Source organism: Myxocyprinus asiaticus, chromosome 21 (genome assembly GCF_019703515.2).
Source record: "Myxocyprinus asiaticus isolate MX2 ecotype Aquarium Trade chromosome 21, UBuf_Myxa_2, whole genome shotgun sequence".
NCBI classification, from domain to species: Eukaryota; Metazoa; Chordata; class Actinopteri; order Cypriniformes; family Catostomidae; genus Myxocyprinus; species Myxocyprinus asiaticus.
Genome location: NC_059364.1, coordinates 8,976,680 through 8,995,934, shown reverse-complemented (window position 1 = coordinate 8,995,934; position 19,255 = coordinate 8,976,680). Strand labels below are relative to the sequence as shown.

General features: G+C 35.7%; 1 protein-coding gene across 1 annotated transcript in view; it reads right to left on the bottom strand.

Moving 5' to 3' along the window:
- Positions 1–425: 425 nt before the first annotated feature.
- Positions 426–19,255, bottom strand: part of pcdh15a (protocadherin-related 15a) — a 283,761-nt gene continuing 264,931 nt past the window's right edge. The window contains exons 34-37 of the mRNA XM_051648198.1: positions 11,440–11,458; positions 9,356–9,429; positions 5,113–5,224; positions 426–2,361 (exon numbers count right to left, since the gene is read on the bottom strand). Of these exons, the coding sequence (XP_051504158.1) occupies positions 1,783–2,361; positions 5,113–5,224; positions 9,356–9,429; positions 11,440–11,458 (784 nt within the window). The 3' untranslated portion in view covers positions 426–1,782. The remainder of the gene's footprint in view (positions 2,362–5,112; positions 5,225–9,355; positions 9,430–11,439; positions 11,459–19,255) is intronic.

Below are 19,255 nucleotides of genomic sequence, written 5' to 3'. Positions count from 1 at the left end.
GAGAAAGGGCCGTTCAAGCTCATGCATTTAAACTTTATTAATTATAGCTTAATTATTTATACAATGACAAGAATATTATAACAATATTTGTTATTTTATTAAACAGAAAGGAATATTTTAAAGTGAAACACAAACAAATAACACAAAACTGAAAATCAATTGCCAACACTTACGGATGTACTGTTGTTTTCCCACCAAAATTATGTCACTTTCTGGAGGATGATGCCATAAGGGAACTGGCTTCTGTAACTTAAAGGGATATTACAAAAGGAAAATGAAATACACTGATTACTAAATAAAATTAAATTCCCAAGAAAACATGTTTTGTTTGAAATATGTTCCATTGAAAAAAAAAAAAAAAAAAAAAAAAAAGACCTGCAAAAAAAGGTACATCTGGAATATTACATTGCAAGTTTGTCATTTGTTAAGTTAGCACATAGTACCCAAGTTAGTACAATTATTTAAAATTCACCCCTATATTCACTTTTACAGGTTTACAGTTTACTCTGCACCAACAAACACCAACAGAGTTAACACTGTATAAACAGACACCTACAGCCATGTGTATTGGCATTTGTTGGGGCATAGTGAATAAGCCTTTAAATGTGGTATTGAGAACTAGCTAATTAACTAACTAGATGGGACAAAAAATGTACTGAATAATATGAATGAGCCAAAATAATCCTAAATCCTTAAAAGATCAGGATAGCCAGGTATCGTATTAAAATTTAGAGTATCAGGTGTGAAATTCTATTCATCACGTCACGTCAGAAAGCTTTAATGAGCATTCTAGATCTCTCAGTATTCATCAGAGATAGTCTCCTCTCTCCCAGGCAGCTATCATATTTTGGATAGACATACATTCATACCTGCCAGCACAGAGCTGCGTTGCATCTTTGAAGGACAAATGAAGATTTTTTTTTTTTTTTTGGGGTAATTGTCAATTTTTATTGACAAACATGTTTGCATCATCTGCACATGTTCACATTTTAATCATGATAATAATAAATCAAAGCTTCAAACAATATGACCAATGTAAAAAAAAAAGAAAGGCAAAGAAAAAAGTGATCAATATAAATAGTAAATAGTAATATAATAGTAATTTGATTTCTTAATGAAAAAAGGAATGAAAAACAAGTTGTATATAACATATAGTTAAAGTTATCAAAATACATGTATATTTTCTACTTAGTTGTATATTTATATTCTATCAATAATCTTTTGAAAATATTAGTGTCTTTACAATCATATACTGTATTCTCAATGTAAAAAATACATCCATTATAAAACACGTGAGGAACAATTCTATCAGTGTAGCAGTCATCACTGTTAATACATAATTTCAGGGATTCAATTTAGATTCATTTTTTAAAAATACTCCTCAATCAAAGCTGTAATGGACACACTTTCTAAACTGTTTAAATCAGCTGCATTTTCTTTATATTGTCTGTTTGTGAAATCATATCAGACAACAGCTAATCATTTTAATTATATAGTGTATACATTTTTGTAAATGATTGACTTGAGGCAAAGTAATTTCCACAGAATAGCCCTGTCATCCACAACAATTGGTCTGATACTAGTAAGAAGTATGAAATATAATAGTCACCTTCATGAAAATAAAAAAGAACATAAATCCTATAAGAGAATCACATTTCTTAGTCGGTGTCTGGAGCGTATACAACAGAATCAAGACTCTTTGATTAACCCAAATAAAACATAGAAAAACCCCAAAAGGAAACTAAATAGATACAGTACCATCAGCATTAGTAAAACTAAAAATCAGAGTTTTGTCATTGGTATGTGTAAGTTGTTCCAGGGTCCCATCCAAAGCTCCTCTTCATCAGACAGCGTTTGCTCGCACGGAGACTCTATCGACTCTTTAATCTCCCCGTTGTCCACCGAAGAGTCCTGCTCACAGCACCCCCTATCCTGGTCCAAACGGGCTTTATCGATGTTGGATTTGGGCCCTATGCAGTTAGGGCCAATTACACTGCAATCTTTGGAGTTGAGGTTGTGATCAGTAAAAGATGAAAGGGCAGTGGTGCCAACAGTAGGACCATTATCTGCAGTACCATTTAAAGGGAAATGCTCTTCATGTGTGACACCTAGCTTTTCCAGTTTTTTAAATTGTTTACCTAATCGTACTGGTGAGCCCAGTTTTAAGTTGTTGGGGTAAGGGGGCCTCCGTGTTCGGATGATGGTACCGTTTTGGGCAAGGTACACTGATCCATTGATGTTACTGTGGCTGTTGATGTTGGGTATACGATTCCGGAGGACGTCCGGTCCACTGTCCTCTCTGGTGGAAGTTGTGTCGTGCTCTCCATCTAAAACAAGTTTGATCCTCTTCTTTTTGCCAGCCTAGACATCAGAGAGAGAATTTATAAACAAAAATCAGAAACCGTCAAAGATAAACCCTCCACTAGGTGGGAATGCCCATTCCTTAGAAGGAGGGAAATGTAGAGAATAGCGGTGTAAAAAATACATTGATAGGTTGCAATGCATCAAATGTAAAATCAATGCATTGATTACACAATATAATAAATTTTAATTGCTATAATAATACCCAATTATCCAATCATCTCTTTTACCAAATATAATTATTGACCTATCTTCAGTTTCTAGATTGCAAGTCTACTTTGGTCACACTTATTTGATTGTACCTCCAGTTAAATGTGTCTTTAGTATATTTTTTTTAAATACATCTGAACTGCGCCAACATAATCCTATCTAACCATGAACAGATTTCACAGTGCATTTTGTAATTAAGAATTGTAACAGATTCAAAACAATGTCAGAGCAAGTATTTACAACCCTAGTAGAAAAGCAAACTGACACCCCAATGTGGTGTCAACACACAAATCAAAACACACATAAAAACTATGTTTTTAGAAAAGCAAACATGAGAAGATGGACAAAACTTTAAATTATAAACATGCATTGCAGTTAGTTTAGAGGTGAAGATAATGTTGGTCCACACAAGAGGAGAAATTTCAGCGCACACCAGAAAAACGAGATAGAAGATTTAATGCCATTTTTAGTTTTCCTATGCAGTTGGAATTGCTCCAGAACACACCAGAATAGGAGAACAGACTGTAAAAAAGAGGGAATAACTTCACTCCACAGCAGAAGCCAATTAGTCTTACTTCGCCTTGACCACTCCCTAGTATTTTTAGAAAGCTGTGTAATCTCCTGATTCAGAATCTACTTCTGTTTCTTCCATGGTTCCTCTGGTTCCTGACATCTGTGAGCATTGCACAGAGCCACTCTCAGATGCTGAGGTGCTGCTGGAAGTTGTGGCATCCTCATCCACCTCTTTGATTGGTGAGAGGCCTCCAAATACTTCATCCAAGCTCTCTGTGACACTGCTCTCGTACGGGCTTGGAGCTCCTCCGCTTCCTGGTGCTGAGATCACACTTGACCTCCGTGACATTGATCTATCAATGGATCCATTGATCCATCACTCAGCTCGCTGGCTGACTCTCTGCTCTTCTCTGCAGCTTCATCATCCTCTTCTTCTTCAGAAACATCCTCTTCCTCCTCCTCGCTCTCCTCCTCAATGGTGTCCTAGGATGATCAGGTAATAATGCTCTTGAGAGAGTGGTGACTTCCTCCTGCAGATCTGGAGCTTGTAGAGCTTCTCTCATTGCCGGACATGGAAACAGAATCTGATCCACTCATTTCTGACTCACTCCCTGACCCACTCTTGGCACTGCTCTCAGACACTGATGCTTGTGAAGACCTTACTGAAGACCCTACAGTGCTGCCACCTGATCCACTGCCCCTTGGAGTACCACTAGCACTACCGGAAACACTCCCACTTCTGCTGCTCTGCGTTCCTGTACTAGAGCACTCCGAGGAACCCTCAGTGTGAGCTGATTTCATTGAAGAGCGAGCAGAAGACAGCTCCGAACCTGATCCCGACGCTTCCATTCCTTTTGATTTCTCATCTTATTCTGATGCTTCCTCTGACTCCTTTTCGGTGGCAGAGCTCTTCTCAACACTCGACTCTTCCTCAGTTCCTGATTTTTCAGTTCTGGACTTCTCTGTTCCCGAAGTCTTTCCAGACCCTGACCCTTCCTCCGAGCCGGATTACTCCTCTGAATCCGATCCCTTCTCAGTTTCGGATTCTTCTGCCTCTGAATATTTTTCAATTCCAGACTTCTCGGTCCCAGATTTAGATTTACTCTCCGCATCAGACTCGTCTGGTTCATCTGGCTCTGATTCAGAATCAGCTGTGCTCTCGTTGGCATCTTCTCAGTCCACATCCACTTTCAGAAGCCCTTATCTTCAGTAGAGGCTGCTACACTGCTCCTCTCAGATGATTCGTCCTCATCTGAGCCCTTCTTTCAGCTCTCTGCCTCTAATCCACTCCCACTGGCCTCTGGCTCGCTGACACTGATGGACACTTTTGATTTCATCTTTTCCCTCTCTGACTCGGCTGATTCGTCCTTCTCGCTAACAGAACACTGATGCTGCTCTGATTTCCTTCTAGCTTTTAGCTTATTTGCCAGATGAAACAGATAAAGGATGGGCAAGGAGGAGGTGGGAACTGGCTGAACAGTCAGCATCAATTTTAATGAGAAACTCAACATAAAACAAACATAAACGAATACACGCACATGCAGTACGGCCGCGTGCGTCTCTCTCTCTCCCGAACTGGCAACTCCAGCCCCCCTTTATCTCACTCTCCCGCTGATCATCTGATTCAGTGCCGACTGTGCACCCTCATGCCCTTCTCCTCATCATTCCAGATTAATGCATTTCAGAACTTTCCCAAGTCGACCCCTAGCCGAGGATTTGCCATCAATGGAACAGCTTGGACTTGGCCCATCTGTCAGGCTCTCTTGACTGTCAATATGGCATGCAGATGTCAGCTTGGCATAATCTTTGTCTTTTTCCCCCTTCTCAAACATCATTGGGAAGATTTTGGCCCAGCACAGGTAACAAAATTAAACTGTGTGACACCAGATATTAAATGACACATAAAATGATAATGATTATTTATGGGTGATAAAGAGATTATGAGTTACAGAACAAAAAATAAAACATAAATGCACTGTGTACCTACAAAATGTCTTTGAATTTTCAAAGTAATGAATATAAGATTACCTCTGGTCCACCATAGTAATAAGCTTCATCCTCCATGATGGCCTCTCCGTACTCATCATACATGGGCGTGATCAGCCTCCTGCGGCTGCCATAGGGTTGATAGGGATCATATCTGGATTTGGGGAGGAAAACATTACAACGTGTTAACCTGACTTCCATTTTTGAGGGTGTGTCTGTAAAATATAAGGTTTATGATTGCTTTGAATTAGAATTAATGTGTTAACACATGTGATTAATTACAAAAGTTTAATGCGTTAATTTTTCTTAATCGCGATTAACACATTAATAGTTAATACAGCATAAAACATCAAAAACACCGGTTGGAAGAGCAGAACCTTTGCGATGTGTCCGCCCAGAGTTATTATACTGATGCACACATCACAACACAAACACAACAGCACTTCCGTGTCAGTGATAAAATGTTGGAGAAAGGAACTCTTAACGCTATTTAATGTACAAAACAAGCCCAGATGGGACTTGTGATATAAATAAAGTATTTTCCAGCCTATGTAAGGCGGATTTTAATTACCACAGAAGCACGTCAAGTCATAACTATCGCCAAAACGCAGAATGAGATGTTTTTATCTGCAACCACTTTTCATGTGGAGTTCGTGTTATTATACTATCAGCTTAACAATTTGAGTGAAATGTCAAATTGGTAAAATTACATTAGTTTCATTGTTTCTTAGTATTTGGTTTAAGCAGACCATGAAGATCCGTGTTATACCAGGATGTTTTGGGAATGCTTCAAAGAGCATCTTGTGTGCTTCAATGTAAACAAGAAATTATTACATTTGTACAGTAAAAAGGAGCTAACATCATCAATGTCACAAATTTGCTTATGTAATGAGTGACCTTCAAAGAGTGGAGAATTATACAAATTCTGATTAATTTTATGTCATGATGCTTATTTGTTTCTGTTTATTTCCAGGTTTAAATTAGATTTTAAATCCTAGATTGGCAGTGTGGACCCCACTCTATACATAACACATACAGTGTCAATGAAACACATGTTTTAAATTTAACACAGCCACAGCCTAACTACAATGAAAGTGTACAAACTCCATTGGAAATCTAAATGAAATATAACAATATGTGACAATGTGATTTGAGCACTACATTCAGAGACTCCACTTTAAGCTTGTAATTTATGACAGAAGTCACAACCTTATCTTGTCTTCACATCATAGCAATTTGCTGCTGCCAAATGTTTTTTTTCTCCTCTCATGTGCATAAAGTTCAGCATTTCACAACTTTTTGAACCTCTCACTGCTTGCTCCACTTTCAATACCACAATCCCACAATTCCCAACGCAAGCTTGCAGCCTACAGTAACTCACATAGAGAATGAACTGAAAAGCCCTGAGCATGCTCAGCACCAGTGGACACAATGTATAGTAATGTAGATTTTGAGTCTTTTGGGGGTCTGATCTCTAACAGGTTTTTAATTATGAATATAAAGACAGAAAATTACATTTGAAACTGACTTTAGCCCACGTGCGACCCCATCCGTGTGGGACATGCAGACAGTGATCCGAGGATGAAAGGCTAAACCCCCATTAACGATTCTTAATCTCTCTAAACAGCCCTGGATCTTTAACAGGCCAGGCCACTTAAATAGCAGGTGCAGTTCAGGCTTGACAGATCTATAGCCAGAATAAAGTGCAACGTTTATCTTCTACACTCTCTCCCTTGATGTCTGTGGAATCAAAGCCATCTTTCTTCCTTGAAGGTCTTGACTGTGGACAAGGAAATCTTGAGAGGGTGCTATCAGATAAAAGGTTAAGTGACTTTTCAAGAATATTCTCTTGCAGCATTGCTCTGGCGACTTGGTCAAGAGGTTTGCATCAAACTCTAAAGGTGTGTTAAATATGCAGTGTAGTAAAGGCTGTGCTATATTGTGACTATAGTCATAGCCAAATGGTGTTGTTCGTCATGATGTGCAACCCCTTCAACTGTGAATATATATTTCCAATTTAGCACAATCTTTAGTGACTTATTGCTTTTATAAACCAGCCTGACATGTAAATCTACCCAGTTTACATGTTGTACTGTGTATATATATATATATATATATATATATATATATATATATATATATATATATATATATATATATATATATATAATTTAATAATTGGCCTCTAAGGGTGCTGTAGAGTGATATACAGTAGCTAGACGAAGAGGTGTTTTGTGTCATTGCTAATATATTGTGTATTTTTAGCATGAATAGAATGCTGTATTGACCAGTAAGCATCCAGGACTGGAACTATCAATTTTATGATTAATTGCTGAAGACCTCAATCAACAGAGATCTTTGTGTTCATCACAGTTTATGCTCAGAGCAAAATTGTGGCCCCAAAGACCATTTGCTGTTCATTTCGGCAGGAACTGACTCTAGCTAATGTAATGGATGAAGCCATTGCACTTGAGTCTGAACAAATGTGGATCTTAATTAATCCACTGAGCTTAGATAAAGATGGTTGTATAGCGCTGAAGACACATTAATCTCATCAAAGCTTCCGGAATCTCAAAGTGGCTGACGTTAAACATGCAGTTCACAGAGCAACATCTGAGCATCATCAGTTCTGATGGTAAAACTCAATACCTTGTCATATGTGTAAGAGTGTTTATGCCTCTCTCTTTGTCTCTCTTTTGTCTGCAGTCTCCCCCTTCTGTTTGCACACACAAGATGCTCAGTTAACCCTTCTACTGTCTTTGTCATTTTTGACTGATTTTATTTTATTTTTTAATAAAAATGGTTTCCTTCATTGGAGCGGTACAAGGCTTGGAGACTTTTCCTACATTTGCTATCTGAACACACACAAAACAATTCTGAATTGATTCTATGAATCTAGGTGGTTTTATCAAACAATGTTATCCTTTAGCATTCCCGACCGAGCAAAAGAAAAAACAAAGAATTACACTTTAACACACTTTAACGCACACACGCATATATACAGAACTTTGGTGTGGGAACCAAATCATCCAGAAAAAAAAAAAAAACTTTTTCAACTAAATGGTACAAGGCTTGATGACTTTTTCTAAACTTGTCATCTCAACACACACACACACACACACACACACACACACACACACACACACACACACACACACACACAAAAGCTAACTAGATTCTATGAGTCTGTGTGATTTTCAAGACTTTATTATTTATTACAAACAAAACTTTCTCCTTCTTCACTGTTCAGTTCTGTTTTTTGTAAGTAATTTGTTTGTTGCTATTTAATATATTTCTGTTCATTATCTTGCTGTTCATTATCTTGCCATTTTTACACTTCATTTACTTCACTGACTGAATTTGAATTGAATTTGCATGTTTGCAAAATAAATGGTTTGTAAAAAAACGATTTGCTCTAAGTCTACCCTTTGTAACACCATGGTCAAGTTTGACTGCGCATATATATATATATATATATATATATATATAAAAGCTCAACTTTGACAAGTAATAGTCTTTGATAATATCTAAACATATATCCAAATTAATAACTTAATATCTAGAAATTAACGATGTTACAACATTGGTCTACAGTGACCAGGCAGCATGTGTGAATCGCTCTAGCCATCTTCTGGTTATAACTGTAATTTCATGTAAATGTTTTTTTTTTTTTTCAGCAGATGGCATCAGATGCTCCAAATACATGACACATTTTAATATTTTCAGTGTAATGAAGTGTATGTTTTTAACTAAGTGAAAGTAATATAAAATGTGTTTATTTTATATGAAAATAAATGATGTAATTTAGTCGTTTAGAGATAAATTACGTCTAAAAACCCATACAATTCCAAAAGAAATGCATACGTTTAGTGTTTTTATTTAAAATAAATTTAATAAAATTAATTTCACTAAAAATACATGATTACTGTATCCAGTCAATTTTGACTGGAAATAATAAGAGTGTCGGCCTGTAACGAAGACTAGGTTAATGTATTGTACTCACTAGAGCCACATAAACACTACAACTAAAAATGTTTGTTTTAAATCCGGTTCTATACACTACCCCATTCTACATCTGAATTCACTCACAAAAAATTGTTTTGGGGGGCTCTGTGGAAATAATCTTTATTTTAGCAAATTTGTTTGATGCCACTAGTGGTGCAGAATATGCACACTTCACCTTTAAGATAGGAGGTTAAAATATCTATAATACACAGATAGACAACTTGCTAAATTTGGAGTCAGTCTGTAACAAATACACTCTAATATATCCAATGAAACTTACCCCTGATCGTAGCTATAGTAGTCTTGGGTATAGTAATCTTGCCCAGGGTCAATACCTGATTCCATGGAGAGAGCCTAAAAATACAGACATAAAGACAGATGTCACACCTAAAGTTCCAGAAATCTGTCAATGTTTGGTGCACAATTTACAATCAAAGTCAATGACATTACTAAAGTGTTATGAGTATTAGTGATTTATAAACAACAGAAGGAGAAATATGATATCTTAAAGGGATAGTTTACAATAAAATACTAATTCTGTCATCCTTTACTCACTTATTACACATTCAACTTTCTTCGGTAAAAAAATAAAATAAAATTATTTATGCATTTATTTATTTTTTTCTTCCATACAATGAAAGTGAATGGTGACTGAGGTTGTCATTTTGCTTAACATCTCTTTTTGTGTTCCACAGAATAAAAAAAGTCAAATGAGCTTGGAACAACATGCAGGAGAGGAAATTATTTTATTTTTGGTTGAACTATCCCTTTAATAAATCATATCCAGTATCTGCAGTTACAATAGGACAATTTGTAAGGACATTTTGGAAAAGACATGCAAAGGAACAGATCTGCTACCTCAGGCCGGAGCAGAGAGGGTCTCAACAGCTGCTGCTGCTGGCACAGTCACAGAAAGAGAGAGAGGGAAAGTAAAAGATTTGAGACTAAGAGAGAATACATGAGAGGCAAAGCAGAATAAAAGTCATAAAGACAAAGAGAATGCCAAGCAAAGGTACTGATACATACAAATGATCAGATAGAACACAACAACAAAAAGATGTGCATTAAAACAGGAAAATAGGGGGAGGAAAAAAAGAGGCCCTGATGAGAAAGATAATGATGGAGAGATGCAGGCAAGAAAAAAATATTCCATCTTAACAAGTAATTCAAACTTTAAGAGATAAAGTGCTTGGAAGGTCAGACAAGTTCAAAACTGTCAGCATGCACCACATGCAACCTATTTGCATTAACTTGCCATCTTAGACATTGACGTGACATTTTCTCACAAAATTATGTATGCAGGCGAAAATGAGATAAGACAAGACTTTTCAATTTCCTAAGTAGGGTGTAAATGTATCTTTAATGGTTGAGTTTCTATCGCTGCCTTCATCTCATTAAGATTCTACAGGAATTCTCTTGCAAGACTCGATTGGTAATCTGAAGTGACAAGGAACAAGGCTGTTTCTTACCTGGGACTTTTTAACGAAAAGCCCTTTAAATCAAACCCTGGCCAAACAAAAGTCACCACCATGACTTTGCTATGCATTAGCTAGGGCTATCCAAGGTGGTTTCAAGGGTATTCTGGGTGGTTGCTTACTATCAAGTCAAAAGAACCTATCCACAAGTCTCTTTGATATTTTGATCCCTATATATGGCTCAGGTCCCTCCTTTAATGTAAATCTATTGGGGTTTTCCCCACTCATTTTAACGTCCACCAGGCTATAACTGTTTGATTGTTTTGAAAAGTAATAGCACACCTCTTCTCGACAAACTACATGTGTCATTCATGAGTGCAAATGGTGCGGGAGAAACTATGAGCCGAAGTTTAATATGTAGGGGATGTTCAAATCCTTAACTCTTAAAGGAATAGTTCACACAAAAATGAAAATTTGCTGATAATTCACTCACCCTCACGCCATCCAAGATGTATCTGAGTTTCTTTCTTCATCAAAACAGAATTTAAGATTTTTAGGATTTCATTTCTCCTCTAAACAATGCAAGTGAATGTACTCCATTTTTTGACGGTCCAAAATGCATATTTAGGGTGCATCAAAATAATCCACACGACTCCAGTCGACAAATAAAGTTCTTCTGAACCCAAATGATTGATTATTTTTAGAAACAAAACAACACTTATATACTTTTTAACTACAAATGTTCGCTTCCGTACATCTCTGTGACACGCGCTCATGAGAGGGATGATATAAACTCGTTGGTAAGGTCACGCGTGGAGGAGGCAGGAAGCACGTGGAGCTTTTTTGGGTGAACTATTCCTTTAAGTATGAGCAATAGTAATAGTGATGCTTGCTTTAGCACACCACTAATGAAAAACAGGCAAGAGGAAATGCTGACGAAATGACTTACCTGTCTGCCCATGCCCCGCCTGCAGAAGGGAACAGAGGTGTTAGAAAAAAATACATTTAAATGTAAATGTAAAATCTGTTGCCAAGCTAAGTAATTTACGGTAGGTTTGTTTCTTTTCATCAAGAGCCTGACCCACTTCTATCTCAGTGTTTGAGCAGTTCAACACTTGCTATCGTCTTGATCACTGGGCCAAAATGAAAAAAACCTTGTTTAAGTGGCAAAGCACTTGTAAGTTTTATAGATAGAAATGCACTCAGGGAAATGGCAGCGATACTCCTGACACAAGCAGTTTTACCAATCTGCTCTACAAAATAAGTCATTTTCTGATGAATTGCAAACCGACAACACAAACACACTTGCATCACCTACTGACAGGGCTCAAGTTGAGGGGGGATGCAAGGGGATTCCATCCCCTTGTTGCAAGAAACACCAAAAAGCATCCCCCTTGTAAAACCACCATCCCCCCTTACTATCCCCTTTAGATTAATTGTGTCATGCATTACTTAGAACTAATCATGCAAGTAAAATATTTAATTCTCTACGTCTCATAAATAACAGACTTTAAATAACTGTGATTAACAGGTCAAAATTTGATTTCAACGTGTGAGGTTGCCAGATTTCTATAGGTGAAATCCTGTAATCAAATCTTGATACTTGTACATTTTGGAACTATTCTGCCAGGGTGACACTTTAGTCACACAATCTGGCAACCTTGAGCACGCAAGCTCTCTCGCCACGGTGAAAAGACGCTAGTTTTCTGAAAACACTGGCAAACAGGTATGTTGGTGTTAGCGATGGGTTGGCATGTTCTTAAGTTACACTTAAGGTAATGCACGATTTCAAAAGTTTTGCGGACTTTCAAAAATGGCTTGGAGAACAGTTCAAGGAACATTTTTGTCTTTAAAAAAAAAAGAGAGAACAGAAGGTAAGATATTGCTATGACAAGTGTACACAACATGTACAAGTTTTCAGGGTAAATGCTTTTGTGTGTAGAACAACTTTTTTACACCACTGTTTAAGCATCCTTCATAGAAACAGCTCGAACTTCCTTTACTAGTTCAGTTAATGGAGTAGAAAAAGATGTGTGTCTTTGACTGTGAGCGAGCGATCAAGAGAAAACCCTTTTCATGATTATAACATGGATTCTTTTCACCAAATTCATCACAAAATACAGTTACATAGGGTAACAGGTGCATATTATGGCAATGTGTATGGGTCAATGAAGTGATGCTCATTTTTGTCCATACCTATTAATTAAAAAATACATTAAAAAAAAAGTGCAATTGTCACAAACCATTTACTTGAATATACCTCTTCTATGATGAGCATACTGCATTTTCAGTTCCTGAGTTTAAAGGTATATTGATAATTTTTCTGGGGTTTAAAGTAAAATAATGGCATGTGGTGTCCAGAGACTGTAAAAAGTCTCATTAAAGCTGAAATTCCTAAAAAAAAAAAAAAAATGTTGGCATGGCTAGTGCAGAATAATCTTTTATTGTTATTTCTTTAAACATATTTCATATTTAAAAACGCTTTTGTCCACCAAATCAGAGGCATTTGGTGTAACCAACATGCAGGTAGCCATTTTGTTGTTTATGTTGACCCTAAAAACCACAAAACAGAGCGGATACCTTTAGACCCTCAGGACCGAGTGTGAAGTTTAAAAAAATAATCTGATATTCATTTTGACGTTTGTATGAAAAGGAACATTTTGTCCAAGTCATGTGGTGTAACCCTAAGAATTTTTTTTTTCTTGATATTTTTCATTCAGAAATTCATAATATTCATAACAAATATTTTTTACCTTGAAAAATGTTTTTGAAAACATTTTTGAAATTAATGACGAAGTTGTTTAAACTCTCATGTATTCAAGGTGCAAAGAATGTATTATGATACTTTTTACTTTATGGTTACACCACATGACAATTTTAAAGTTTACATTTTTTTTTTGAAAGTGCTTTAAAGGTTTTCAAAAATTTATGAAACCAAATTTTACACAAAGATTACATTTATAAGAACTTGACACAAATATTTTAAACTAGATTTTTAAAAGATTTCTCATTTTAACACATCGGACAACCTTATTTGTCAATAACCCATACGATTTACTTAGCTAAAAGGTTGACAACACCATCCCCCTTGAATTTTTATTTTTTTTTTTTTTTACAAATGGACTACTGCCTACTGAATAAATTGTCCTACCATACACTAACTGAATTTCCAGAAAACATTACATTTGAGGGGTATCCCTTATAGTGCCAGAGTGTGAGTTAAACATTTCACCCCAAAATTAGAAGAAATAAATTATAAATTATATTTTGCTTAAAATTCTTAAATATGACCCAGACATTTTCTTCAGTGGCTTTGTGAGATTTGGCCTATATATAGTTTATTTTATTTTTTTAGGGTTAGATTTTCTGTTGTTATTATAATTAGCCTAATTAAAAAAAAAACAACAACTATTTATTGTAGGTTTATATACAGGGCATGAATATGAGAGATGAGTTATAGTTACAGTGTGTGGGAGGAATGTGACAGTAACACTGGGTAAAGGATCGACATACACAGTTACTTTAATGTCATGTGGACATGTTCTGCTTATGTATGTACATTTATTATTTATGTATATAAAGAAAAGCATTGTTGAATCCCTCAGGCATTCATAATATATAATATATAGACACACAACACATATAGACAAACATCAAACACCCACATTTAACCATTGGTTTACTTTCTGATCTTGTGACAGATATTAAAAACCATAATACTCAAATGCAAAAATGAATTCAGAACAGGCCAATGGAGAAGAAAACACAACAAGGTGAGTTGAGACTAGGGCTGGGTATTGATACAGATTTTCTGATTTGAATTCGATTTACAAGCCCTCGATTTGATTCCCATTTTGATTCCGATTCACAGGGGCATCATGCACCTAATTTTTTTGAGGGGGCACCAGGGTCAACCAAACCCAACCCACCACCGCCATTTATGCAGAGTTCATATTGCTGCAACAAGCAGTATAAATAACAGGAAACGGTCTAAAACACCTGTTTTTATCAGCAATTGTAATGGTTGCATTCAATTGCATTTTTACATCGCTTTCTTGTGCTCTTACCACTTCTTTTGTGCACATATTTTTCCATACACGACATAAGAGGCAGTGCAAATTGTGTCTCAGCTCAATAGAGAGTGAGCTGAAGTCTATATCTAAAGAAGGTGAACATTTAGCCTTCCCCTGAATGAGGTGATTACTGTAAATGTAGTTCTTTTTAACATTTATCTATTACCATTACATTCTATTTTATACAAATGGAATAAAAACTTTTTCAGGAAAGAAATTTCATAATTGCATTCCTGCGGGATTTAATCTCAGGGTAAAGAAGTGTACCCTTATTGTCAAGGGGGGTCCAGGCATGTTCCCTAGGTTGAAGTTTTACATTTTCTTGAGTACATATGTATATATTAAGTATATACATATGTAAGTATTTCTAAAAGAGGCCGATCATACCAGAGTGATATATATATTAACCTTTCCATTAAAGGGCAACATTTGACCCCTGGAGTTGTTTTTCATGGCCATTTTTTACATTTTAAGAGGGCATTATTGGGTCATCATCATTCGTCAGTGCGTTATGTCGATGATTAGTCAAAGCCCTGTATAATTAGGTTGGAGTAATTTCCACAAGACACCAATCAGACACATTTCTTAGACACTAAGCACAGCCCTTCAATAGGACAACAGACATTCAAAAAAAAAAAAAAAAATAAGCTTAATAACTATAACCTTTGTTTGCACAAAACTGTCCAAGTCATCCAAATCCGAGTGGAGAAGTCAGGTAGTAAAATATTGTTGTGGTGCTTTGTTTGGTGTAGCTGTGATTTTCACCCTTAGATACATGTTTTATCAATACCTCTTTTTGTTTGTGTCTTCATTACATAATGAGTAAAATTCATAAATTTGAATTTAAATGAAGTAAAAGCAATATAACAAATAAAAACACCTAGAATGCCTACAACAGCGTGTGGGTAGTAACATTACGCATAGTGGCTCATAAAATCATTGTGATATGTGCGTTCGGGTGTATTAACTAAGTAAAACAAGAACTAAGAGAGCACTAATAACACTAAAATACAATAAATATGGTGTAATAGTACATTTACAAAGGCATGAAATAATGTAATGTTATTTAATGTGCCGCAAATTTAGCCTACCTCTATTTCATAAATGAATTCCAAGGGCTAAATGATTTAGTTTGACCTCTAATTTCAAGTACAGAGTATTTAAAGAATAAAAAAGAAAATAAGTTTCCATCCAAAAAATGCTCACTGTAAATAATAAAAATATTCTTGATAATTCACAGAAAATTCATGAAGAACTGTTGCAAGGAAAGGGAACGAGGATGTACAATTTTATAAAAGAGAAGAACCCACTGACGAGAGAGTCGCTGCACCGTTTACAATAATAGTGGTTGGACGAATACTGTGGAAATGTCGCCAAGCAAACCATATCTGTTTGTCTTTCGTCTTCTGAAACATGCCAAGAAAACACGGAATACTGTCTCTTCATTTTTCAAAACAAGTCAAAAAAATAAAAAAAAAATACAGTTTTTATAATGATTGGAAAGGAGAGGAACTTCTGCAAAACCAGTCAAACACATTTCAGCATCAAAGGAAATGAACAGCAACCGATCAAACAAAAATGTTGACATAATCTATATTAGACTATGAAAAAAAAAGACTGACTGTTCCACTGAGACAGACACAGTTAGGAAAGGTAAACTACACATAAGTTTATTTAATTGATTAGCTTAACATCATGCTTTCCCATATGTGTTCGAGCTTCCCCGTGAGCGCGATCCAAGGCAGCCACGGGACGTCGCCTTTAGCGGAACATGTGACTCTATTGGACTGACAAAAAAACTCAATTTAAAATGTGAATAACGATTTCTGCCACATACACATTCTTTTGTACATGCAATAATCATTCAATATAATTATCAATGGTAAAAATCTGTCTTTGGAAGTTCAAATAATCCATTTAAAATCCTCTTGGCTCAAATATCTGAGGGGGCACGTGCCCTCTTACTTTGAATGGGCATGACGCCTCTGACGATTCTTATAGGTATATTTCAGTTATAATGTTAATTGTGCTTACATATGAAAGAAATTCTCCACCAGCTAATGCTTTTAATAATACAGGGGACCTTCTAACTAGGTACATTATGAAAATGTTAATTTTACAAATGTTAATTTATCATCAGTTTTTTCATCATTTTGTTCACGTTTTAGCTTTTTACAAATGTACAAAATCCATGTTTGCCATCAATAAACTTAATATATTGCATTTATACATTTTGTTACATGTGAATTCTTTACATGCATAATTTGTACTATTAACAATTATTTTCATTGGTTTGTAGAGCAGGTGCTAAAATGGTACTTTCTCTTTAAGAATACCGGCAGTTCAGCAAGCGTCACAGAAGTGTTTTGGTTGAGCGCACATTAACAAAAGCTCTTTAACCCATCCGTTTTATGTGTGATTAGAATTAAATGTTTATTTTTTGTTGTTTTTGATCAACAACTGATTGTAAAGAAAATAAAGGATTTTAGAAGACACAAATGGATTGCGTGGATCTCGTCATTAGCCACTACACTACTCAATCACTGGTGAGTAAAATCTGAACATTTACCAACCAGTGGCTGATCACAAACATTTGTAGTTGCATAGCGCAAAATTTGGCTGAATATACGAGTGATTTTCTCGCATTGTAGAGGGTTAAAGTTAAAGATCGATCTTGGGATCAGAAAATCAATATTTTTACCCAGCTCTAGTTTAGACTTTTCTTTTAAAGGGATAGTTCAGCCAACAACATTTCCTCACTATCATGTCACTAATGTCTTCTGCCATTCAATAGCTTTGTGTTAGGAACAGACTGCAACCTGATGATGATGTCAAACTTATTGGTTCTTGTGTGATAATGAAGTTTGATTGTTTTATTTTATTTATTTATTTTTTAAGGTACAAATTTTTGTAACAATGTATGGATATACTGAATTGATTAAAATATAAAAAAAAATTTTTGAGTGGGAGACATTCATGTTATAATGCGTGGTGGAGCAAGTAAGCATGAAAGATAAGAACACATGAGATAGTCAGAGAAAAAAAGTGACGTCAACAGCATTGATTGAGTAATTAAATTCCTTTGCTCCTCTAGACAGCACAGTCTGTGGTTTCATCCTGCTGAGCCGATTACGTGAATAGACACTCTCCTCTGGACCTTTAAATAAGCCCTGACACATCAACACAACATCCATCCAGTGCTCACATACTAAACTTATATTATCTTTGATCATTTACTAGATAGTGCTTCAAATCAAGTTCCAATGCATGGAAAAACTACTACAGTTTGTATTGGTTGTGGTCAAGGTCGCATATTTGATTTCCAGGGAGCGCACATACTGATAATATGTATAGCTTGAATGCACTGCAAGTTGCTTTGGCGCCTGCCAAATACATGAGAACTAAAGATTAGACACTGGTAAACATGCATTTTTATTGCTTATGGGATGATGACAGATTTCAAACATATTTTACGTTATGGATGAAGGCGATGCCATCTGTCCTTTAGGAGGGTGTTTTTAAGAGAGGAGTTGTCTGTCTAAATGGAAAGCCTGCAGTGATATTGTTGGGAGTTGTTTATCTAAATGCAGAGATATTGACTACGTGCCTGATGGGGTGAATTCAGCAGGGAACGGCAGAGTGAATGTCCCCTGCCATGCCCCACATAAACGATTAGCTGCACTGTTTAATCTTGACGTGATTCTCGACTGTTTGAATTTCTAAAAGGGCAAAAACAACTGCAGGACTGAGCCGTGACTTGGGAGCAGAGAAAGAGCAGAGGCAGACAGGGAGAGAGAAAGTGAGCATGTGATGAATATATGTATAGTCTGTATATTCTGAAAAGCACTTTGGTCAACTGAAGTTTAAATTTGCTATAGAAATAAATAAATTTGTAATGTAATCAGTGTTGGGTAAGTTACTTAAAACGTAATGATCATATGTTACTAAATTATGACTGTTTTAATGCAAAAAAAAAAAAAAAAAAAAAAAAACTTTACTAACATTATCAGTTGACCTCAGGAAAGATAATAACACTATATAAAAAAGAGCATTTCTAACTCTTTTTACATTACATCTTTCAACTATATTCACCTTTCATTAATTATAAGGCACACCCAAATCAGATTATAATCAGTCATCACCTTCATAATCAATATCCAATAACATTCCTCTCACAATCACACTCATCATAATAAATGCTCTTCAATCAAAATCCACCTCTTACAGTATGACCAATGTCAATTAAATATTTTGATAATCTGTAAATTATTTTCTAAATTATAAATAATAATAAAGAAAAACAAACCATAAACTACTCAACCGGTAAGAGGTAGAATGTTCTTATACAAATATTATTACTTTCATTACATGTAGGATTTCAATTAAATATGGTTAATTTAAAACAAACATTGTCCGACAACATACATTTTATCAATATATATATATATATATATATATATATATATTTAAGCAATATCACATGAGCAAGAGTGCGATATGGGCCTACATCAGCGCTGCTGTTATTCGGCCACAGGCCAAGTGCCGTAGGTAATCACAGCAGTGCTGATTTAGGGCCAAATAGCATGATTGCGTGTGTGATATTGCTTATATACAACAGTTCAATGAACAAGTACATTTGAAAAAATTAGGAAAAACGGAGTATGGTCATAAAAACGCATTTGTGCATGGAAC